This window comes from Erythrolamprus reginae, chromosome 6, assembly GCF_031021105.1.
Source record: "Erythrolamprus reginae isolate rEryReg1 chromosome 6, rEryReg1.hap1, whole genome shotgun sequence".
NCBI lineage: Eukaryota > Metazoa > Chordata > Lepidosauria > Squamata > Dipsadidae > Erythrolamprus > Erythrolamprus reginae.
The window spans coordinates 93,547,227-93,572,540 of record NC_091955.1 but is presented as its reverse complement, the minus strand read 5'-3'; the positions used below and the strand labels follow the sequence as shown (position 1 = coordinate 93,572,540).

Below are 25,314 nucleotides of genomic sequence, written 5' to 3'. Positions count from 1 at the left end.
TACGGAGAGGGGCGGCATACAAATCCAATAAATAAATAAAAATAAATAAATAAAGTGCAGATACACATGCATTGCCGTGTCCGCTACCAGATCGGCGATCCCAGGCATACCGGGGGCAGCCCAATATTGGGGGGAGGCCATTTTCACCCTCCTCAGGCTTCAGGAGAGCCTTCGTAGCCTGTGGATGTCGAAAAACGGACCCAGCGGCCCAACCGGAAGTTCAGAAATGAACTTCTGACAGGCCCATTGGGCCTGTTTTTCACCATCCACAGGCTCCAGAGACTTTCCTGAAGCCTGAGGAGGGCGAAAAATGGTCCAATGGACCTACTGGAAGTCCAGAGGCATGGGGGGGGGGGGGAGTGACACGGGAGGAGGTTGTGAGAGCATGCGCAGGAGGTTGGGCATGGCATTATAGGTGTGGGCACCCGTGCAAAAAAAAAGATTCGTCATCACCACTATAGGAGATGCTCCCAAATGTGGCCTCATAAATAAATGCTCTATTTTATTTATTTATTTATTTTGTCCAATACACAATAATATACAATGAAGCTTATAGAGATATAGTAGAGAAGATATTATTATTATTATTATTATTATTATTATTATTATTAATTGGATTTGTATGCTGCCCCTCGGGGCGGCTAACAACAGTGGTAAAAACAGCATGTGACAATCCAATAGTAAAACAGCTAAAAATCCTTGTTATAAAAACCAATCATACATACAAACATAGCATGCATAAATTGTAGAGGCCTAGGGGGAAAGAATATCTCAGTTCCCCCATGCCTGACGACAGAGGTGGGTTTTAAGGAGCTTGAGAAAGGCAAGGAGGGTGGGGGCAACTCTGATATCTGGGGGGAGCTGGTTCCAGAGGGTCGGGGCCGCCACAGAAAAGGCTCTTCCCCTCGGTCCCGCCAAACAACATTGTTTAGTTGACGGGACCTGGAGAAGGCCCACTCTGTGGGACCTAACTGGTCGCTTGGATTTGTGCGGCAGAAGGTGGTCCCGGAGATAATCTGGTCCGGTGCCATGAAGGGCTTTATAGGTCATAACCAACACTTTGAATTGTGACCGGAAACTGATCGGCATTGGTGTGACATGGGCATATTTAGGGAAGCCCATGACTGCTCTCGCAGCTGCATTCTGCACGATCTGAAGTTTCTGAACACTTTTCAAAGGTAGCCCCATGTAGAGAGCATTACAGTAGTCGAGCCTCGTGGTGATGAGGGCGTGAGTGACTGTGAGCAGTGACTCCCAATCCAGATAGGGCCGCAACTGGTGCACCAGGCGAACCTGGGCAAACGCCCCACTCGCCACAGCTGAAAGATGTTTCTCTAATGTGAGCTGTGGATCAAGGAGGACGCCCAAGTTGCGGACCCTCTCTGAGGGGGTTAGTAATTCCCCCCCACAGGGTAATGGACGGACAGATGGAATTGTCCTTGGGAGGCAAAACCCACAGCCACTCCGTCTTATCAGGGTTGAGTTTGAGTCTGTTGACACCCATCCAGACCCCAACAGCCTCCAGGCACCTGCACATCACTTCCACTGCTTCACTGACTATGTATATGAGATATAGGAGAGACTATAGGACAGGGGATGGAAGGCACTCTAGTGCGCTTATTTATGCCACTTACTGACCTCTTAGGAATCTGGAGAGATTAGACTTTTGCTTTTTAAAAGCAACAGCTAAAGCCATTTTTCTCAAGAAGGGAAAACTGAGCATGTAGATTTCTTCTCCGTGGTATGCTTACAATATTCTTGCTGAAGAACACACAGGAAAAATTGCATTATAGTGGATTCCAATGTACTAATTTTGCATACAATAAAATAAACCAAGCAACATGTACCAGTTTTCTTTTGTGGAAGTTTTATTTTGCATAAAGATCCTCAAATGAGTGGTAGCATTAGAGATTATTTCCAATTAAAGCAGTGGTTCTCAACCTTTCTAATGCTGCAACTTAATACAGTTCCTCATTTTTTAATGCCAGAATGATGGCGGGGGGGGGGGGGAGTGAGAGATAATGAGTGAAAAACAGACCACAAGAGGGTAGCAGAGCAAAAGATATAGGCACCTAGGATGAGCAACGTGATGGAAAGGTCACATATAGAATGAGATCAGGTCCTTTTAGCAAAGCAAGATTAATTAATCTGGGGGACTACATTTCTGGAACTTTTAAAGGAAAAGCTGTTTTCAATACATCTGCCTGTTTGTTTCTTTTTTTAAAAAAAAATTTCTTTATAAGTATTTACTAAGCTATGTATTGTCTGGACCATTTTATATATAATAATAGCAGTAACAACATTCATTACGGATATAATAGTATCCTTCTAATTTCTTCCTTTATTATCTAACCATTGATAAAACAAATCCTAAAAGTTAATAAATATTCTGTCTTCTTTGTTCTTTATCTTTAATGTTAACCTATCCATTTCCACACAATATAATATTTTTAAAAATTACTTTTTCATCTGCAGGAGCAAGCAAAGATGTTTAAAAACATGTCCGCTTAGTGTTGGCGATGCAGTCAGATACTGGATTCATACATGTCCAAAATTGTGGGTGAAAGTACATACGTGGTTAAGAGAAAATGATAAAGTGGCACATAGATTTAAAGCCAGAAATATTTTTGTTAGAAAAATATGAAATAAGTTAGAATTTTTGATAGAAAAATATGACGAAGGGAATGTAATGCTACATGTTTTGTCAGCTGCGAGAATTATATTTGCACAACACTGAAAAAAATGAGGAAGCTCCTATTGGTCTGTTTCTTACTTAACGGGTCCCAGTACCTCAATTACATCTAGTACCAGTTTGGTATCATTTTCCACTAGTCACTTAACCTGAAAGCCAAGGGTAGCAACTCTCCAACTTTGGATGATGTCACAAGCTAGGACATCCCCCCCCCCCCGAAAATGGGACCAATTCCTTGTGTGTCCCATCACACCTGGCCAATAAAGAATTTTATAAAGTTGTTAAAACGGCCCCGCCACATGTACACAACTATAGGGTAGTATAAATTTATTCCCCACTTTTATGACTAGCGTGTTGCTTGTATCCTTACGATTTATATTAGTGTTGATTGCTTTGTGATTGCTTATTTGTGCCCTGTGACAATCATTAATTGTTGTACCTCATGATTCTTGACAAATATATCTTTTATGTACAGTGAGAGCATATGCACCAAAGACAAATTCCTTGTGTGCCCAATCACTATTCTATTTTCTTCTCATCTCATCTCTTTTCTTCTCTTCTATTCAACTCCACTCCATTCCTATACTATTCTATCCCATTCCACTTCTATGCTGTTCTATTACACCTCTAATGCTATTCTATTCTATTCCATTCCACTCCACTCCTATTCCATTGTATTCTATTTTAATTCCATTCCATTTCTATTCTATTCCACTCCTATTCCATTCCTATTCTATTCTATTCCACTTCTAATTCTATTCTATTTTATTCCACTCCACTCCTATTCCATTCCATTTCTATTCTATTCCCCTTCTAATTCTATTCCATTCCTATTCCATTCTACTTCTATTCTACTCTTCTAATTCTATTCTATTCCACTCCTATTGCATTCCTATTCTATTCCCCTTCTAATTCTATTCCATTCTACTTCTATTCTATTCCAGTTCTAATTCTATTCTATTCCATTCCATTCCTATTCCATTCCATTTCTATTGTATTCCCCTTCTAATTATATTCCATTCCTATTCTATTCTAATTCTATTCTATTCCACTTCTAATTCTATTCCATTCCATTCCACTCCTATTCCATTCTACTTCTACTCTATTCCACTTCTAATTCTATTCTATTCTATTCCATTCCACTCCTATTCCATTTCTACTCTATTCCACTTCTTATTCTATTCTATTCCATTCCACTCCTATTCCATTTCTATTCTATTCCCCTTCTAATTCTATTCCATTTCTATTCTATTTCTATTCCACTCCCATTCCATTTCTATTCTATTCTATTCCATTCTATTTCACTCCACTCCTCTCCTGCCCCATCCTGTCGTATTGTATTCCTCCTACGCCGTTTGCGTAACAACGACGTTACCGTAAAGCCAGCAAACCTCTCCGTTTGCGATGAAAGCGTTACGGAACGTCTTTCCCTCCGCCATGTGCTCATTGGCTTTTGTGGACGGAGTCGACTTAGACCCGCCCCCAAAGTGAACAAGGCTCCATCCCCGCGGCCACTACGGAGTTTGCGCACAAACGGCCTGTTAGCTGCGGCGGCGGCGACGGCGGCCAACAAGAGCCAAGCGGCTTCCCGGGCGCGCCCTGAGAAGGAGGAGCCTGATTGGTTCCCGTCAGCCGTGACGCCAGAGCTTCGCTCGGCGGACCAAAAGGCGCTGTTCTCGGCCTCGGGTGCTACGCGAGGCCCCGGCTTGCGGCCTCGACGGAAGGGTAAGAAGAAAAGGGGGGGACCCACCTTTCTGATGGGGAAGGGCCGGAGGCCGTTTTAACCGAGCCCGTTGTTAGAGCCGCCCTGAATGTTGAAGAGGGAAAAGAAGAAGAGCCGAGGGGCTCGTGTTGCGGGAAGGATTATACGGGGGTCTCTTTCAACCCCTCGTGAGGGAAATCCGTCCCTCCTCAGAAGTAAGACCCGGGTTGTTGTTGGTTTTTTGCTCCCCGCTCTGCCCCACCCGGCAATCCAACGGGTTCCTGAGCACATGCAGAGGACCATTGGTTTGAGACCCCTGACTTTATTTATTTATTTACTTATTCAATTTATTTATTCAATTTGTATGCCGCCCATCTCCCTGAGGACTCTTTGAAGACTTTGAAGGCCTGTTTCTCCCCCCTTCTCCCACTTGCAAAACTGGACTTTAAAAAAAAGATAAATATGGATTTTCAGGTCCTTTTTTTAAAAAAATGGATCAATTTATGTATTTATTTATGTATTTCCCTGGCATTACAGGCCAAATGCATACAGATCCAGTTAATAATAAAATAAATGAAAGATACCCACCCACCAACTGCACGAATCCCAGCTACCGGTTAGGTCCCACAGAGTTGGCCTTCTCTGGGTCCCATTGAGGAAACAATGTTGTCTGGCAGGACCCAGGGGAAGAGCCTTCTCTGTGGTGGCCCCGACCCTCTGGAATCAACTCCCCCCCCCCGGAGATTAGGACAGCCCCCACCCTCCTTGCCCTTCGCAAACTCCTCAAAACCCACCTCTGTCGTCAGGCATGGGGAAATTGATTCCCCTGGGCCATGTCAGCTTTATGTAAGGTCTATATGAGATGTATGTTTTTTTTTAATATTAAGGGTTTTAAATTGTTTTAAGTATTGGATTTGTACTGTTTCTGGTTGTGAGACGCTTAGAGTCCTCAGAGAGGGGCGGCATACAAATCTAATAAATAATAACAATAAACAATGTCGGATGTCGGGACCCAGAGAAAGAGCCTCCTCTGTGGCGGCCTCGGCCCTCTGGAATCAACTCCCTCCAGAGATTCGAACAGCCCCCACCCTCCTCGCCTTCCGTAAAATGTTGAAGACCCACCTTTTTCGCCAGGCGTGGGGATAATTACCACCCTTTCCCCCCTTTTTTTGTTATGTTTTCGGCCTTACTGTATGACGGATTAGGTTGTATGATTGTATAGTTAGGGATTTTATTATGTTATTAATGTTTTTTAAATTGATTTAATTTTTCTACTATTGGATTTGAAATGCATTGTATCACTGTTATGTTGTAAGCTGCCCTGAGTCTTTAGAAAGGGACGGCATACAAATCTAATAAATAAATTAATAATAATAATAATAATAATAACCCCCCCAAATGAAGATTCAAAGCAGCAGCCGCTTTCCTTCCTCCTGTCCCTATGAATGAGCAGGTAAATTCTTACCATCACCTTTTGCCTCAATCAATTTTAAATTTGGTGCTTCAGGAGAAGGGGGGGCCCTTGGGGTTGGGGAGTGCTTTGCAGAGACGTTCCAGGTTCAAGCCCACCTTTGAAGTTAAGGAAGTTGAGAGATATGTGGGAAAATAATAGCAATAGTTCTTGGGGTTACTGCTATTCGTAGGACGGCACACTAATAGTAATTCTTTGTTTTTTTGCCCTGAATTTATCTAACCATGCCTATTTTGAATGTTTTTAATTATTTGTAAATAAATAAATATATAAATCTCCATTCTATGCCACATTCTATGTGATATAGATGAATTTATTATGGTTGGTCGAGCAACAGTACAGCTTAGTGCTGTTGATGTTTTTCTAATGACATCTTTTCTGTGGCATAGATTTTCAGATGTCTTTTAGTGTTCTGATGCAGATTTAGAAATGTACATGTTTAATTAAGCCAATTGGGTGATTTTGGGCCAGTTTCTCAACCAAATTCACCTCTGTTGCCTGGGGTATGGCCGCTGCACATGCTACAGCTACTAGGAGCCACAGGTGAGAGCTGAGTGACAGGTGGGGATAAAAGGTGAATAAGCTGCCCTAAATGCCACCCTAAATGACCCGCCTTAAAAGGACATGGCAGCCCCTACACCAGACGTGCTACCTCTCCCTGACCACCCCATACACCCCTCCAATGCATCTTATAATCAAAAAAATACAGTATTTCCTTCTGTATTTTTCTATTTCTTTTCTGTAAAACCTGTTAAGTAGAATATTTCAATAGAACTATAAGGAAAAATGTTTTATACAAAACAAAAAACACTTTTTTTTTTCTCCTTCCTTCTTTTGAACCAGGGAAAAAAATGTCCCTCTATGACGATCTGGGAGTAGAAACCAGTGACTCCAAAACAGAAGGCTGGTCCAAAAATTTCAAGCTTCTGCAATCTCAACTGCAAGTGAAAAAAGCCGCTCTGACTCAAGCAAAGGTACAGTAAAAGTCTGCGGGAAGATGATTTTTTTATTTTAAATTGTGAACTCCCTGGGGAGAAACATGGCTAAGTAAAATGCTTCACAAAGCTAGAAAACAGCTGTTGTTCTAAAAACATGCTAAAACATGCTTATGGATAAACATATATCCATCCTAAGATAAAATACAAGAAATACTATAAGGGCAGACTAGATGGACCATGAGGTCTTTTTCTGCCGTCAATCTTCTATGTTTCTAAGTGCATTGGCAAAATCTCATTCTGACTCTTTCTAAAAGTGTGTCTTTTTAAAAATCTTACATTCCTTGAAATAAGTACAGCTAGTTTTCGATTTATAATAGTTGATTTATAATATGTCTTTCGTAAACTACTGAAGACCCACCTTTACTGCCAGGCATGGGGGATTTGAGATATCTTTCCCCCAGGCTCCTTATAATATATGTTTGGTATGTATGTGCTGTTTGGTTTTTTAATTATGATAGGGTTTTTAGTTATTTTTAATATTAGATTTGTGCCATTATAATATTGTTTTTATCATTGTTGTGAGCCGCCCCGAGTCTTCGGAGAGGGGCGGCATACAAATCTAATAAATTGAATTGAACTGAGTTGATTTAGTGACCGCTCGAACAACAACATTGAAAAAGTGAGATGTGGCCGTTTTTCACATGTTCCAGCTATCCTCGTGGTCAAGTGATTAAAACTGAGGTGCTTGGTGACTGGTTCATATTTATGATGGTTGCAGTATCCTAGGATCATGTGATTCCCTTTTGTGACAGATTAGATCAAATTAGATTAGAACCTTGTACGTCATCTAGTCCAACCCTCACCTACCCAAGCAGGAGACCCTGCACCCTTTCTGACAGATGTTCTTGAAAGCCTTCAGTGATGGAGCTCCCACAACTTCCAAAGGCAACTTCTGATCCATGGGTTAGTTGTTCTCACCGTTGGGAAATTTCTCCTTTTTACCAAGTTGAATCTCTCCTTGGTCAGTTTCCATCTATTATTCCTTGTCTGGGCTTTAGAGAATAACTTGACCCCCTCCCCTCTGTGGCAGCCCCTCAAATATTGGAAGGCTGCCCCCATGCCTCCCATGTCCTTCTCTTTAGTAGACAAACCATGCCCAGTTCCTGCAACCGTTCTTCATATGTTTTAGCCTCCAGCCCCCTAATTGTCTTGGTTGCTTTTCTTTCCAAGATGCTTCTTTTTTTTAAAATTTTTTTTTTATTAAATTGCAAAGACAAACAAAACATACATTACATGTAACATTTAGTGGAGCAACAATCGCTCCTCTCAAAGTAGAAGTCATCTTTATATTTGTAATAAGTAAAAAAGAAAAAAAACCTCTATCATTGTTTATAAAATACTTAAAGATATCAATTGTAAGATAATAAGTAAAAACACATCTAAAACATTTAAAAATATATAGAAATTTTAAGATTATAACTTAAAATGAACTATGAAGGAAAAAAAAGAGAAATGGTAGAAGAGGAAAGAAGGAGTTTACCTTTATATTGTAAATAATCACTGTCTAATACAATATAACTACTAGGTACAAATATATATTTAAAATAGTGTAAAAATAAGGTTATCTCTATTTCTTTGTATCCCACCAGATATATACCTTTTGCCAAACCTCATAAAATTCTGATTCTTCTTGATTTTTTAACCTTCTCGTCATCATGTCAAGCTCAGCACATTCTAAAACATTCTTAAATATATCTGTTTCTTTTGGGGTCTCAAAGTCTTTCCATTTTTGAGCGAAAGCCCCCTAATTTTCTTGGTTGCTTTTCTTTCCAAGATGCTTCTTATTCTGTCTTGGAGAATAGCTTGACCCCCTCCTCTCTGTAGCAGCTCCTCAAATATTGGAAGACTGATCTCATGTCTCCCCTGGCCCTTCTCTTAACCTAAACTAGCCATGCCCAGTTCCTGTCCCCTTCTGACAAGCAAAGTCAATGGGGAAGCCAGATTCACTTATGAACTGAACAACTGTTGTGATTCACTTGTGTGGCAATAAAGGTCCTAAAATGGGGCAAAACTCAGTTAGCAAGTGGTTTCACTTAGCAACAGAAATTGAGGGCTCAATTGTGGTCATATGTCACGGACTACCTGAGCTAGTTTAGCTATGGATGCCGTGAAAGGTGTAAACATTTGAGCTTCTAAAATATACTGCTCAAAAAAAAAATAAAGGGAACACTTAAACAACACAATATAACTCCAAATAAATCAAACTTCTGTGAAGCAACACTGATTGACAATCAATTTCACATGCTGTTGTGCACTTTGTACAGAACAAAATATTCAATGAGAATATTTCGTTCATTCAGATCTAGGATGTGTTATTTGAGTGTTCCCTTTATTTTTTTGAGCAGTGTACAATGTTCTAGATGTATTTTTAAAAATCCACCTATTTTAAAAAATATACCTAGAGCATTATATTTCAGAAGCTCAAATGTTTACTCCTTTCACAACATCCACAGCTAAAATGGACTCTCTTGCATCAGCCCTTGGTTCTCCAGAGTCCATGAATTATAGCTATAATGATAAGGTTATCATAACACCTTGGGGGAGAATCTTGCAGTACAATTGGAAGATTTCATCATCTTCACTTGACTTTCCTTGTGTGAAAGACAACCTTGAGAAGCCCGAGTTCATTTTGCAGCATCCACGTCGCGTAAAATGTTAAGCGTATGTTTTAAGCAGTTTTACCATCTACGTAAGCAATGCTTGGGAGTGGTTTTGTTTTAAACTTAGAAATAACAGAACAAGAAAAAAATGGAAAGTCCTTAATTGAAGCAGGTGTTTTTTTCTCAGGCATTCCAGTATATTGCAATTGTTATAGAAGTTTGTGAGGGTATTTTTTATTTTAAAAACTGTATATCCAGTTTGTATAAACATTGGTCTTTCTGTGTTAGGTATAATTGAATTAATTCCTGTATCTAAATAGAATATGCTGTATAATAGCTGGAACAAGATTTCATTTACCTAAGGGGAAATGGTGATTATATCAGATACTTAAGAGATTGTCTTGTCATGTACATGCACTGAAATATACAGTCTGTGTTATACTGATGTATCTTTAAATTAAAATATATTGATATTTGTGTTAAAGCTTTTAAATATCATTGTCAATGAATGCAATTAAATATACATGCAATCAAATTGCCTTTCTCTGGTGGTGGTTGTTTAGAAGCATGCATTCTCTTGATATTTCAGTAGTTGAGACTTTGGATTACACTTCCCATCTCTAATGTGTGTGCCGAATGGGGAAGATAGAAATTGTAATTGAAACTGTCTTTCCATTTTATCTATCTTTATCTATCAATCAATAAATCATGCAATTTTGTAGGCTGACTGCCCACGGCCAGGAGTTCGATCCTGACCAGGTCAAAGTTGACTCAGCCTAATATTGATAATGATAATAATAATGATAATTTATTAGACTTGTATGCCACTCCTCTCCGAAGACTCAGTAAAACCTCCTTCAGAGGTCAGTAAAATGAGGACCCAGATTGTTGGGAACAATAAGCTGACATTTGTAAACTACTCAAAAGTGCTGTAAAACGTTGCGGAGCAATATATAAGTCTAAGTAATATTTCCAAGTGTTATTTATTTATTGATTGATTGATTGGATTTGTATGCTGCCCCTCTCCGGAGACTCGGGGCGGCTAACAGCGACAATAACACAGTGTACAATAGTAATTTGGTATTAGAAATGATTAAAAATCCATTAATATAAAAACCAAACATACATACATACATACCATGCATAGAATTGTAAAGGCCTAGGGGGAAAGAGGATCTCAATTCCCCCATGTCTGGCGGCAGAGGTGGGTTTTAAGTTGTTTACGAAAGGCAAGGAGGGTGGGGACAGTTCTAATCTCTGGGGGGAGTTGGTTCCAGTTATTGCTATCTGTCTGTCTATCAATCAATTGATCTACATCTATTGTATCTAGCTACCTAATGTATGGCATGATCTCTCCCTCCCCACCCCTCTTTCCTATCTATACATCCATCTGTCTGTTAAATTTATTTTCTACTGCCCTTTATAATCTCAGGTTGTATTGAGAGGAACAAAACACAGGTCATGGAATAAAATTCTTCGAAACTGTCTGAAATATGCATTTAAATTTTTTGGGCATTTCATCATAAAACAATGTAAATCTTTACGATTTGTCCTGTTTTATTTGTTTCCTAGTATGATTTAGTTGCTTATTTGTACCCTGTGGCTATCAGTAAGTGTTGTACCTTGTGATTCTTGACGGACGTGTCTTGTCTTTTTATGTACACTGAGAGCACATGCACCAAAAACAAATTCCTTCTGTGTCCAGTCGCACTTTGCCAATAAAGAATTCCAATCTAATCTATTCTAGAGCCAGCGGTCAAAACAAAGTACAGTCCTTGCTCCTGTCATCGACCTGAAACGAGGCAGCGCTTCAGATGAGCGCCAGATAGTGGACACCCCACCCCACGTGGCGGCTGGCTTGAAGGTGAGATGGGGCGGATTAAATGGGCCAGGTAGTACACTGACCAAGAGGTTGTCAGCCCTTTGAGGGCAGCCTTCCTCTGGAGCAAAATATCTCCCATCAGGACCAGCTAGAGTAATTTTTCTCAACTTTAGCATCATCAAGGTGTGTGGACTCGGAGTCTTGTTTGCAATGGATGTACAGTAGTACCTCTAGATACGAGCTGCTCCACATGCGAGTATTCCAAGTTACGAGCCACGATGGGAGCGAAATTTCTGTTCCAGACCCGAGCTCAAATTCGGGATACGAGCCGAGCTTCCACTAGGTGGCGCAAGAATCCTTGCTTCTGGTTATCTCCGCGGGGAAAAACAAAGTCTAAAGCCATTTGTTCCAGATACGAGCTGATCGACATACGAGCTCCGTTCTGGAACGAATTAAACTCGTATCTAGAGGTACTACTGTATTATTTGGGACCATAACATTATAAAACAAAACTGCTAGTTTGAACTAAATAGTTCTGACATTGGTGCACAGCTGGCTTATTTTCAGTCTTTTCACTTGAGCCATCTTAGTCTGGCAATAATAAAAATAAATTGAAAAATAAATGGAACATCTCCTTTTTTTTGCAAGAATTGCATGGGATACTTTTTGTTCTTGTGTTTTTCCATGTTTCGTCCCAGGACCCTGTCCCCAGTGGCTTCTCAGCGGGCGATGTATTGATCCCTTTAGCGGATGAGTACGATCCGATGTTCCCCAACGATTACGAGAAAGTCGTAAAACGCCAGCGAGAAGAACGGCAAAGGCAGCGCGAGCTGGAGAGGCAGAAGGAGATTGAGGAAAGGGAGAAGTGAGTCATCAGCACCCCCATGGTCAAAATTTAGACACTTGGCCCTGTCAACATGTGTTGACAACCCCTCTGTGGAGAGGGGCGGCATACAAATCTAATAAATAGAAAGAAAGAAAGAAAGAATTGCTTTTGTGCAATACCGTGGTACCTCTACTTAACGAACTTAATTCGTTCCGTGACCAGGTTCTTAAGTAGAAAAGTTTATAAAAAGAAGCCATTTTTCCCATAGGAATCAATGTAAAAGCAAATAATGTGTGCAATTGGGGAAACCACAGGGAGGGTGGAGGCCCTGTTTCCTCCCAGGAGATTCCTAGAGAGGCCCCACGGAGGCTTCTCACCACCTTTTCCGTCCCTGTTTCCTCCCAGGAGATTCCTAGAGAGGCCCCACTTCTCCCTGCCTTTTCCGGTTACAGTTTCAGAGGCTCGGGTTTGTAAGTGGAAAATGGAAGTTCAAGGACTTTAACTGAATTCACGAGATTTTTTCTGTTTAGCGGTAGAAATTTTGGGCTTCATTTAGTCGTTAGTCGAGGATTGCCTATGTGCGCATATAAGCAGAACTAAATTGCATATACAAAATCTTTTTTACGAATTGGAAGTGTATTTCATCTGACTCTTATGAATGGCCAGTGCAAGTAGGTTATCATTTTGCCGTTCATCAGAATCTTTTGAAACACATCGGAATAAACAGTTTAAATGTCGATGGTGGAAACAAAAAGAGTTTAGAATCCCCTAAGAATTTAGCCCATGTTCAGATTTGTCCTATCTGGATTTCCTTTGAGGACCATTGTCATCTTACTTTCTGTTTCCATTTCAAGGAGGCGCAAAGACAGACACGAGGCGAGTGGATTTTCCAGGCGTCCGGATCCAGATTCGGATGAAGATGAAGACTATGAAAGGGAGAGACGGAAACGAAGTGAGAAACTCTCTGAGTTACCAAATACACGCATGAATCAAAACCCTTTTGTCTCACCTAATCTGCAAGTGTCTGGTAGCATCTTCTGTGAGCAATAAATTTTATTTTAAAGGTTTCCGTGACCTGCAACATACTTTGCAGAAGATGCCTGCCTTTTCATAAAAATTTGTTAGAAAATACTGCCAGGCTTCTCCTGATTTTTGGCCACTGTGGATTGTCCTCCCTGGTCAGTGATGGCAAACCTTTTTTCCCTCGGGTGCTAAAAGAGCTTCCACGTGCTATTGTGCATGTGCGACTGCTCACAACCATAATTTTATATATTTCTTTTCTTACACAGGTATGGGAGGAGCTGCCATTGCGCCACCTACTTCTTTGGTTGAGAAGGACAAAGAACGTACGCATGTAGATAATTTTTTCTTTAAATTGCAGATACAGTGGTTCCTCTACCTATGAATGCCTCTACTTACTTATATGTATACTTATATTCCTATGTATAGATAAGAACTGGGTGTTCAAGATTTTTTTGCCTATTCTCAAGAACCATTTTCCACTTACAAACCCAAGCCTCTGAAACTGTAACCGGGAAAGGCAGGGAGAAGCCTCTGTGGGGCCTCTTTAGGAATCTCCTGGGAGGAAACAGGGCCAGAAAAGGCGGGGAGAAGCCTCTGTGGGGCCTCTCTAGGAATCTCTTGGGAGGAAACAGGACCGGAAAAGTCGTGGAGAACCCTCTGTGGGGCCTCTCTAGGAATCTCCTGGGAGGAAACAAGGCCTCCGCCCTCCCTGTGGTTTCCCCAATTACACACATTATTTGCTTTTACATTGATTCCTATGGGGAAAGTTGCTTCTTCTTACAAACTTTTCTACTTAAGAACCTGGTCACGGAACGAATTAAGTTTGTAAGTACAGTGGAACCTCGACATACGAGCAGCTCTACTTACGAGCTACTCGAGATAAGAGCTGGGAGGGGAGCGACATTTTTGTTCGCCTCCCGAGCTCACATTCGGGATACGAGCGCCAAGGAGCTGTCTCGGCTTCAGGAGACAGCTCCTTGACGCTCGTATCCCGCGTGTTTTAAAAGGTTGCAGCCGGCCTGGGGTGCTGGGGGGGGGGGGGTGCTGGCAAGCCCCCCAGGCCGGCTGCAACCTTTTAAAACACGCGCGCCACTTCGCAGCTGTCTCCTGAAGCCGGAACGCTAACTTCCGCGTTCGGTTTCAGAAGACAGCTGCAAAGCGGCGCGCGTGTTTTAAAACGTCAGAGCCGGCCTGGGGGGCTCGGGGGGAAGCCCCCGAGCCCCCCAGGCCGGCTGCCACGTTTTAAAACACGCGCGCCGCTTCGCAGCTGTCTCTGAACGCTAACTTCCGCGTTCGGCGGCAGCGGGTTTTTTTGTTGTTGCACGGATTAATTGACTTTACATTGTTTCCTATGGGAAACAATGTTTCGTCATACGAGCGTTCTGACTTACGAGCCTCCTTCCGGAACCAATTAGTCTCGTAAGTCGGGGTTCTACTGTAGAGGTACCACTGTAGTTCTCGATTTAGGACCGTATCTGCCAGTCACCTCACAATGTGATGGGCAGCAAACAAACATGAATAAATAAATGGACCTCGGGATTTCCATCGTAAATCATGATGGTCATAAATTGAGCCACCTACATGATTAGACCCAATTTTATGACCTTTTTTTTGTGGCATTAAGGAAACACTGTGGTTGTTATTAACCAAATCCATGTGTTTGTTATGAGGGTCATAAATCGCTTTTGGTAAATCCATTGTAACTGGTTCAGTCGCTAAGCTAGAACTCCCTACATTTTGATTTTAAAGATCTAGTTCCAAAATCATGCTTTAGACATCTGCCATGGGTCGATTTATTGGGTATTCAACAGTGTAAATAAGCAAATTACAATGTTTTTATAAACAGACATGTTTTGACTGTGGGGATGCCTGAAGGGGATCTTTATCTTTAATCTCAGGCTAAAAAGCAAGCGTGATACATACTTACAGATTGGAAGAACCTGGAGGGGTGTAGGAATGAGGTAGTGGGATCCTGAAGTCAATTTTGTGTTTTATAGCTCTCGAGAGACACCTTTGTTAGCTTGCGGTGAGTGTTAGCCGTATGAGTCCCAGCGACCAGTTAGGTCCCACCGAGTCAGCCTTCTCCAGGTCCCGTCAGTCAGACAATGTCACTTGGTGGGGCCAAGGGGAAGAGCCTTCTCTGTGGGAGCCCCGGCCCTCTGGAATCAGCTCCCCTGGAGATACGCACTGCCCCCACCCTCTTTGCCTTCCGTAAGAGTCTTAAGACTCACCTATATCGCCAGGCTTTGGGCAATTAGATCTCAGCCCCCTGGCCAACAAAATGAAATGTATGATTGAACTGGTATGACTGTTTTTTAAATATTGAAATTTTTAGATTGCAATTTTAAATTTAATTAGATTTGTCTTTATGTTGGATTGTCATATGTTGTGAGCCTCCCCGAGTCCTCAGAGAAGGGTGGCATACAAATTAATAAATAAATTACAGACTGAGGAAGGGGGAAGGAAGGAAGTAAAAGAAAAGCTATGATGGATTAGATGAAGGGATTCTGTCTTAATAGTATAAGGGCCTTTAAATAGAGTAATATGGGAGCCAGGATGGCGCATTGGCTAGAATACAGCACTGTTGGCTACTTCAGCTAACTGCTAGCTGTAGTTCAGCAGTTCGGATCTCATCACCGGCTCAATGTTGACTCAGCCTTCCAGCCTTCTGAGGTGGGCCAAATGAGGATCCAGATAGTTGGGGGCAATATGCTGATTCTGTAAACCACTTAGAAAGGGATGTAAAAGCACTAAGAAGCAGTATATGTAAGTCTAAATGCTACTGCTATTTAAAATTAACCTGTTATTTACAAAGGAAGGAAGAGAAGGAAGGAAGGAGAAAGGAAAGAAAGAAAGAAATGCAGTGACTGATTAGATAAAACGATTCTGTCTCGATTATTTATTTATTTTATTTATTAGATTTGTATGCCGCCCCTCTCCGAAGACTCGGGGCGGCTCAGAACAATAATAAAAACAATATTCTAGCGAAAACAAATCTAATATTAAAAAAGCCCTTAAAAACCCTATCATATATATAAAAAGCAAACAACACATACATACCCAAACATAAATATTAAAAAGCTTGGGGGAAAAGGTGTCTCAACTCCCCCATGCCTGGCGGTATAGATGAGTCTTGAGTAATTTACGAAAGGCAAGGAGGGTGGGGGCAGTTTTAATCTCCGGGGGGAGGTGATTCCAGAGGGTCGGGGCCGCCACAGAGAAGGCTCTTCCCCTGGGGCCCGCCAAACGACATTGTTTAGTCGACGGGACCCGGAGAAGGCCAACTCTGTGGGACCTTATCGGGCATTGATGGAAGTCCTTAAAATAAATCCTAACCTGCTATTTGCAAGATCAAGTAAAGCACAGGAATGATACTGAAGATATTTTTGCCTTGAAGATAAAAACATCCCTGTCTTCTTTTCCACAGCTTTATCCGCCTACGAGGAAGAATCACGGCCTCGTAGTTCATCATCCAAGGCTGCCATTCCTCCCCCAATGTACGATGAGCCCGAGAGACCCCGTTCTCCAACGGGGCCCAGCAATTCTTTCCTTGCAAACATGGGGTGAGTGCGGGGTAGACTCCTTGCGAAAGGCCACGAGGGGGGCAGTCGCGAAAAGCATTAGCAATTGAGACTGTTTGATGAGAGGTCGGGTGTGATGTCACTTCCAGGCAGTATAAAGGCAAAGGATGTTGGGGAATTGGGTGTGGAGTTTCAACGTTCAATGGAAGAGATGTGAGGCTGGGGGTGTGCTATTGAACAAGGCTTAAAAATCACGATTTCTGCCTCAATAAACGACATTCTCTGTTGGATGCTCATTGCTCAGGATTTTGGTGGGCAAATTCATATGCTTAAATAATGAATGGACTTGTTATCTAAGGCAGTGTTTCCCAACCTTGGCAGCTTGAAGATATTTGGACTTCAACTCCCAGAATTCCCCAGCCAGCATTCGCTGGCTGGGGAATTCTGGGAGTTGAAGTCCAGATATCTTCAAGTTTCCAAGGTTGGGAAACACTGATTTAAGGAATGCTGATTAGGCCAAGCTTTGGCACCTTTTTACAGACAAAGAGTAAGATAGCTCCTCCTTGCCATTTAAAATCTGCTTTACATTATGTGTGCTTTTCTCAAATAGAGAGTTTGATTTTATTCTATTATTATTATTTATTAGATTTGTTTCCCGCCCCCTCTCCGAAGACTCGGGGCGGCTCACAACAATAATACAAAAACAATATAACAGTGAGACAAATCTAATATTAAAATAAAACAATATCTAAAACCCCAACAATTTAAAACCATTCAGCACATACATACCAAACATAAAATATAAAAGCCTGGGGGAGGAGATCTCAGTTCCCCCATGCCTGGCGATAAAGGTGGGTCTTGAGTAATTTGCGAAAGACAAGCAGGGTGGGGGCTGTTCTAATCTCTGGGGGGAGTTGATTCCAGAGGGCCGGGGCCGCCACAGAGAAGGCTCTTCCTCTGGGGCCTGCCAAATGACATTGGTCAATGGGACCCGGAGAAGGCCAATTCTGTGGGACCTTATTGGCCGCTGGGATTCGTGCGGTAGAAGGCGGTTCCGGATGTATTCTGGCCCAATGCCATATAGGGCTTTAAAGGTCATTACCAACACTTTGAATTGTGACCGGAAACCGATCGGCAGCCAGTGCAGGCCACGGAGTGTTGCAGAAACGTGGGCGAATCTAGGGAGCCCCACGATGGCTCTTGTGGCCGCATTCTGCACGATCTGAAGTTTCCGAACACTTATTTTTATCGTAAAATAAGGGATTTCTGAGTCGGTGGGTTGCTCCGAGGGCCATGCACAGAACAGTTTCCATCCACTAAATGAACTGTTGAAAGTCGGGGACTAGCTGCCTTTTAGAGATGATCCCACATGAACTTGATTTCTCCCTTCTGTCTCCAGAGGCACGGTGGCGCACAAGATCATGCAGAAATACGGCTTCCGAGAAGGCCAAGGTCTGGGGAAGCACGAACAGGGTCTGAGCACAGCCCTGTCGGTAGAGAAAACCAGCAAGAGAGGAGGCAAAATCATTATTGGAGACTCTGCTGATAAAGGTAAGTTAAGGAGTCCGTCTGGAGTGAAGTCCTTTTACCTGGGGGTCTGGACCCCTTTGGGGGTCAAACAACCGTTTCATAGGGGTCACCCAAGACCATGGGAAACGACAAATTTCCCATGGTGTTAGGAACTAAAGCTTCTTATTCGGGCGCCTTGGAACATATTTTTACAGTCCGACCAATCAGGTGTTTATAGTGGGGGTGTCCTTCTGACCTCCCTGCCAATCAGGTTAAAGTTGGGAGAATTGGTGCTAGACTTTTGATTGGAGAATTGGTGTTAGACTTTTGATCCACAACATGAGGATCTGTATTAACGGGTCGCGGCATTAGAAAGGTTGAGAACCACTGTTTTACTACAATGTTTCCAAGGAATGTAGTTGCTATAGGGATAAGAGGCAGAGCACTGGCCCAATCTTGGCCATTTAATCATTAATGGCTCCACCACTTATCTCTTATATTTATTATTATTATTATTATTATTATTATTATTATTATTATTAATTAGATTTCTATGCCGCCCCTCTCCGAAGACTCCGAATATATATATAAAAGACTCCGAATATATATATAAAAAGCATAAATAAACAAGATAGATAAACATATATGGGTACAATTACCCCATGTTTACAGTAAGCATCTCTCGGTTTGCATCTACCAATATACACTGCTCAAAAAAATAAAGGGAACACTCTTAGATCTGAATGAATGAAATATATACTGTACATTTAAATTTTGATAAAATACTTGTTCTTTCTTTCTTCTACATTATTTTATACAATGGTCCATAAACATTTGATGTTATTCTTTCAAGTATTGACAGTTCCACTTCATCTTTTATCTTTTCTTTCTTTCATTCAGCCATTCACATAATTCATTCCATACTAAGTAGTATTCAGTATCTTCTTTTTAAATTTTCCTTGTGAATTGATCCACACTTTTGACGTTAACTCCTGGAAAGGAAAATATCAGATAAAATGCAGATAGTTCATTGTTGAAAATATGTCAAATGGGTGTTTAAAATAATTCCCATCGTGGCTAAAAATTTGTGTAAACTTACCCTTTTAAATAAAACAACACCAAAGACTCTACTTACATCAGTTGCAGTGGTGTATGTGTGTTCTGCCCAAAATTGGTTTTAGAATATCCTCATTGTTATAAATAATCTAGGAATCTAGTAATTTTTGCTCAAGATTTCTTTGGACTCACAGATAGCATCTGGCTGATTATCAGAAATTTATCATATAGTATTACAGTGATCCCTCGATTTTCGCGATCTCGATTATCGCGAAACGCTATACCACGGTTTTTCAAAAAATATTAATTAAAAAATACTCCACGTTTTTTTTTGCTATACCACGGTTTTCCCCACCCGATGACGTCATACGTCATCACCAAGAGTCACTTCTCTGTCTCTTTCTTTTTCTTTCCTGTCATTCTCTGCTTCAATCATTTTCTCATTTCTCTTTTTTTCTCCCCTTTTTTCTATCATTTCTCTCTCTCTTCCTTCCACTCTTCTCTCTCTCTCTTTCTTCCTCTCTCTCACTGTCTTCCTTCCTTTCTCATCTTTCTTTCTCTCTCTTTCTCTATCTTGCTTCTTCCTCTCTCACACTCTCTTCCTCCCTCTCTCATCTCTTTCTTTCCTTCTCTCTCTTTCTCTCTCTCCCCCTCTTGCTCTCGAGCGGCAAACGGCGGCCGGGTGAACGGGCGAGCAAGCAGGCGGGCGGGCGGGTGAACGGGCAAGCGAGCAGCCGGGCGGGCGAGCGGTGAACGGCGGGCGGGCAGGTGCTGGGGGGCGGGGGCAGCCGGCATTCAAAGCAATCTGTTGGCTTCCGCACTCTCGTCGCTCCCCGCCTCCACCATCTACACATGCGCGGCCATGGAACAAAAGGCATGCATGCGCAGATGGTGTTTTTACTTCCGCACCACTATACTGCGGAAAATCGATTATCGCAAGAGGTCTTGGAACGTAACCCTCGCGATAATCGAGGGATCACTGTATACAGTTTTTATCAATCTTAGTGACTTTAAGATGTGTGGACTTAAGCTCTTAGAATTCCCCCACCAGCCTGGTAGGGGAATTTTGGGATTTGAAGTCCACACATTTTAACTAATATTACATTTAATGTAAAATCGTCACTGCTTTCTTTCTCTCTCTCCCCCCCCCCCTTTGGGATAGGAGATCCATCGAAGAAATCGGATTCAAACCCTTTAACAGAAATACTGAAATGTCCAACCAAAGTTGTCTTATTGCGGGTAAGCTTCCCCTGTTTGATTCATCAGCCATCCTGAATCAGTGACTTTCAAGGTTTGGGTTGGCATGCCGTCAATCTTCTATGTCTCTATGTCTATTTATTCTCTGAAGCTTCTGATTTCAGTGGAATAGAAATGCCTTTAGTAAATAGACGTGAGTGAGTGGGGAAAAAATTATTTGCATTTAAAAGAAAACTTTTCGAGTGCGGGAGTAAAGAAACCAAATTCGCAATTCAAACGTAGAATCTTTTTGTTGCTGTTCCTGTTGCAGAACATGGTTGGAGCCGGGGAGGTTGACGAAGATCTCGAAGGCGAAACGAAAGAAGAATGTGAAAAATACGGCAAAGTTGGGAAGTGTGTGATTTTTGAGGTACTGACTTGGCATCTCTTTCTTCCCACATTTTTTTTTAAAGCAGATTTATAATATCAGCCTCTTTTAATAAACCCCATAATCCCTTGCGGGGTGGAATCTGGGCAACTGAATGAAGCTTGAGTGTCTACTGCCCGGATGCCCTTCCTGTTGCCAATGCGGAGTTTTCTTCAGCAGATAAGTCTCAGTGAGCCCAGAGAGAAAAATATCTGCCTCTACCCAGCATCGAACTCACTGTATTTATTTATTTATTTTATTTATTTATTTAATTTGATTTGTATGCCGCCCCTCTCTATAGACTCGGGGCGGCTAACAACAATAAAAAACAATATAAACAAATCTAATATTAAAAGTAGTTTAAAAAACCCCAATTTAAGAAACCAATCATACATACAAACATACCATGCATAAATTTTGTAAGCCTAGGGGGAAGGGAATATCTCAATTCCCCCATGCCTGACGACAGAGGTGGGTTTTAAGGAGCCTACGAAAGGCAAGGAGGGTGGGGGCAACTCTGATATCTGGGGGGAGTTGGTTCCAGAGAGTCGGGGCCGCCACAGAGAAGGCTCTTCCCCTGGGTCCCGCCAGACGACATTGTTTAGTTGACGGGACCCGGAGAAGGCCAACTCTGCGGGACCTAACTGGTCGCTGGGATTCGTGCGGCAGAAGACAGTCCCAGAGATATTCTGGCCCAATGCCATGAAGGGCTTTATAGGTCATATCCAACACTTTGAATTGTGACCGGAAACCGATCGGCAACCAATGCAGACTGCCCGGAAAATAAGACCTAATCGGAAAATAAGACCTAATGCGTCTTTAGTATAAGACCCGGTTTTATTTTCAAGGAAATATGGTCGTTGGCTGCAGTGAATCGGCCGTGGCGAGATGTCCAAAACCTTCAGGAACAGCAAACAAAAGAAAAGCTGTTTTCTCAAAAGTGTATTTCATACTTGGCAAAGTGGGTAAAACTTTAATTCCCAGAATTCTCCAGCCAGCATGCTGGGAGTTGAAGTCCACTCGCCTTAAATTAACCAAATTTGTAAAGCACTGCTCTAGAGCTACATCGTACTATATTTGGGTTGGTTCTGCAACCCAACAAGACAGACACAAACTTCAGAAGATAATCAGAACTGCAGAAAAAAATGTTATCAACCTGCCTTCCATTGAGGACCTGTATACTTACTGCAGGAGTCAAAAAGAGATATTGACTGACCCCTCACATCCTGGACACAAACTGTTTCAACTCCTACCCTCAAAACGTCGCTATAGAGCACTGCACACTATAACAACTAGACCCAAGGACAGTTTTTTTCTCCGAACGCCATCACTCTGCTAAACAAATAATTCTCTCACCACTATCAAACTATTTACTAAGTTTGCACTACTACTAATCTTCTTATCGTTCCCATCACCCGTCTCCTCCCACAAATGACTGTATGACTGTAACTTTGTGGCTTGTATTCTTACAATTTACATTTACTGGTTGCTAATGATTTGATTGTTTATTTGTATCTGGACTGTTCTGTCGGGCTCTCTGGTAGAATCCTCCCGAAAATTCAAAAGTACAAATTTCAGACACACACACGTTTGAAAATTCAAAACAATTTTCTTTATAACGGAAATCCAAATTAACTAAGCCCTCTTTTGGTATAGCAAAGAAACTCGCCTCCAAACAAACTGGTAATTTGTACAAGTCCCTTATCAGTTCTGAGATACTTAGCTTGCAGCTGTGAGGCAATTCACAGTCCTTCTTCTTTCACAAAGTGAAACACACTTTGCTCTGGTTTAGTTTCAAAGCGGGGAAAAATCAATGCACAAAGGTCGAAGTCAGCAAGACAGGCATGAAACACAAAGATCAGATAATCCTCCACAATGGCCAAACCCACAGGCTGCTCTTTGTAGCAGCCTCACTAATGACCACAGCCCCACCCAACCACAGGTGGCCTCATTTTCTTTGATAATAATCTCTCAGTTGTTGCTGCCTATGCATCGCTCTCCGCATGCGTGGCTGTATCATTAACTCTTGTTCTGAATCCAAGGAGGAGCTAGATAATTGATCTCCTTCTGAGCTGTCTGCCACACTCTCGTCCTCCCTGTCACTTATGTCTTCTTGGTCAGAGGAGCCTTCATCATCAGATTCCCCCGGGAGCAAAACAGGCCTGCAGCACGTGGATGCCTGCCACACATCCACGGTCCTTGGGGCAGGAGCTGGGCCAGAGCTAATCACAACACTGGACTATTATTAAGTGTTGTACCTTATGATTCTTATGATTCTTGACAAAGGTCTCTTTTTCTTTTATGTATATAAAAGAGCATCTGCACCAAAGACAAATTCCTTATGTGTTAATCACACTTAGCCATTAAAGAATTCTATTTTATTCTATTCCTATTTCTATTCGTACTGTGCTACAAAGGTGCTAATCTTGGCTGTTTTTGATTCAGATCCCTGGTACTCCTGATGATGAAGCCGTGAGAATATTTTTGGAATTTGAAAGAGTAGAATCTGCAATTAAAGGTAAAGAATCACATGGTCACTCCTTCCTGTAAATTTCAGAAGCTGTACAGGTAATCCTCGACTTGCAACAGTTTTCATTTAGTGGCTCACAAATTGCGATTATGTGTCTGCAGGAATACTACTGCAGTCAGTTGAAAACATGAGCCCATTGCCTCAGGATTGCGACAACAAGACCACAGGGGGGTTGGAGCAGCATTTACAAATCCAGTACCAGGTCATAAGTCGCTTTTTCTGAGGCGGTGTAACTTTGAACTGTTGTTAAACAAACAGTTGTAAGTTGAGGATTAACTGTAAATATTGTCATAGTTCAGGGCAGCTGCAGTAACTCTCTCTTCTTAACACCCTCACCACCCCTAATGTTTTTCAGTGTTGGCAGTTTTCAGATAGGTGGACTTTAACTCCCAGAATTCCCCAGCTGGCTAGGGAATTCTGGGAGTTGAAGTCCACCTGTCTTAAAGCTGTTACAGATAAGAAAAATTGGCTCGCTGGGGAATTCTGGGAGTTGAAGTCCACCGGTCTTAAAGTGGCTACGGGTGAGAAAAATTGGCCCCCTGGGGAATTCTGGGAGTTGAAGTCCACCGGTCTTAAAGTGGCTACAGGTGAGAAAAATTGGCCCCCTGGGGAATTCTGGAGTTGAAGTCCACCCGTCTTAATGGGGCTATGGGAATAGTTCCCTCTAAGCTGAGCAGTGAGCAATCGCTCACTTAAAAATCATCATCAACTCAGAGTTTTCCAAACCTGCCCAGAAGCCAAGAGGGAAAGAGTGAGAGGGAAGGAGAGAGAGAGGAAGAGAGGAAGAGAGAGAAACAGATAGAAAAAAGAGAGGAAGGAAAAGAGAAAGAAAAAGAATGGGAGTAAGGAAGAGAGAAAGAAAATCAAAATCTAGTTTGAAACTAGCTCAACTATTGAAGTGGCATTTTGATATTGATAGAGTTGCCCTATTATGAGCTCACTGTTATAGACACACAGTACAGTATTTTATTTTGAAATTCTCTGAGGCAAAACAGGGTGGGTTTTTTATTTATTTATTTATTTGTTTGTTTGTTTGTTTGTTTATTATTTCTGTGCCGCCCAGTCCCGAAGGGACTGCCGCTCAGACACTATACTTTTCCGCCCACCCCCCCCCAAAAAATTAGAGGGAACACTGGCTATGGGTGAGAAAAAGTGGCCTGCTGGGGAATTCTGGGAGTTGAAGTCCACCCATCTTAAAGCTTCTGAGGTTGAGAAGCTCCATGTTACCCTATTTTGACCCAGTTGGATATTCTGCTTACTATAATTAAAAAACTTGTGACTCATTGAATTCCTACCTCCCCATATTTTCTTAATCTGGGAATGTTCCTATTTTGCCTGGTTTTCAGCGGTGGTTGACCTGAACGGAAGATACTTCGGAGGACGAGTGGTCAAGGCCTGTTTTTACAACCTGGACAAATTCCGAGTCTTGGACCTCGCGGAACAAGTCTGATTTTCTTTGGTCAAACCAGGACAAGTCACCACCTGGCGATCTCGAAAGAGTGTTTAGCTGCATGTGGAAAGTAGCGGAAAGAGATGACACAACGTCTTTCTAACAAACTGGAACGAATCCTGGAACGGCCTTTACATATTCCTTGCGATGGAGAGACTTTATTTGTATTTTTATTGTAATATAAAATTCCTTTAAAGATGCCTGCTTCCTTTGATTTTATTTTAAAGATTCCAGCCTTTGTCTCTTAACTGTTCCACATCCCTCTTCTGATTTGCTGGTGGGAAATATAGATATATTTCTGTTTTTTTTCTTTCTTCCGCATCCTATGCTTTGATTCCCTCTCTTAACGTCTGATCTAACAGCAAACCACGATTTCCTTGGTAACCATAGTTTGCTATTAAACCAGTAGAGAAACTGCAATTTATTGCTAAATCAGAAATGGTAGAAGACATTGAAAATACCGAAGGGTTTGTTCGGTTAGCTCTAAATCTTAGTGTGGTGTTTTGTGTGA

General features: G+C 41.9%; 1 protein-coding gene across 2 annotated transcripts; it reads left to right on the top strand.

Moving 5' to 3' along the window:
• The first annotated feature begins 4,206 nt into the window (after positions 1–4,206).
• Positions 4,207–25,001, top strand: RBM17 (RNA binding motif protein 17). Of its 2 annotated transcripts, none has more exons than XM_070754431.1 (12): positions 4,207–4,417; positions 6,709–6,839; positions 11,211–11,327; positions 11,984–12,150; positions 12,966–13,063; positions 13,401–13,457; positions 16,562–16,697; positions 18,055–18,206; positions 20,383–20,459; positions 20,728–20,826; positions 23,269–23,341; positions 24,700–25,001. In XM_070754431.1, exons 2-12 carry the CDS (start codon positions 6,717–6,719, stop codon positions 24,801–24,803), a joined length of 1,203 nt encoding a protein of 400 aa, XP_070610532.1. In that variant the 5' UTR covers positions 4,207–4,417; positions 6,709–6,716; the 3' UTR covers positions 24,804–25,001. The 2 variants fall into 2 exon arrangements, with proteins under 2 accessions (XP_070610532.1, XP_070610531.1); XM_070754430.1 differs by having other exon boundaries at positions 4,294–4,609.
• The last annotated feature ends 313 nt before the right edge of the window (positions 25,002–25,314 follow it).

What these genes read in the sequence shown, in the direction of transcription:
- RBM17 (XM_070754430.1), top strand. Translation starts at nt 4,504, where the DNA reads ATGTTGAAGAGGGAAAAGAAGAAGAGCCGAGGGGCTCGTGTTGCGGGA. An exon ending in TCTTTCCTTGCAAACATGGG is followed by an intron (nt 16,698 to 18,054) that starts GTGAGTGCGGGG and finishes TTCTGTCTCCAG; the next exon opens with AGGCACGGTGGCGCACAAGA. An exon ending in AGTAGAATCTGCAATTAAAG is followed by an intron (nt 23,342 to 24,699) that starts GTAAAGAATCAC and finishes CCTGGTTTTCAG; the next exon opens with CGGTGGTTGACCTGAACGGA.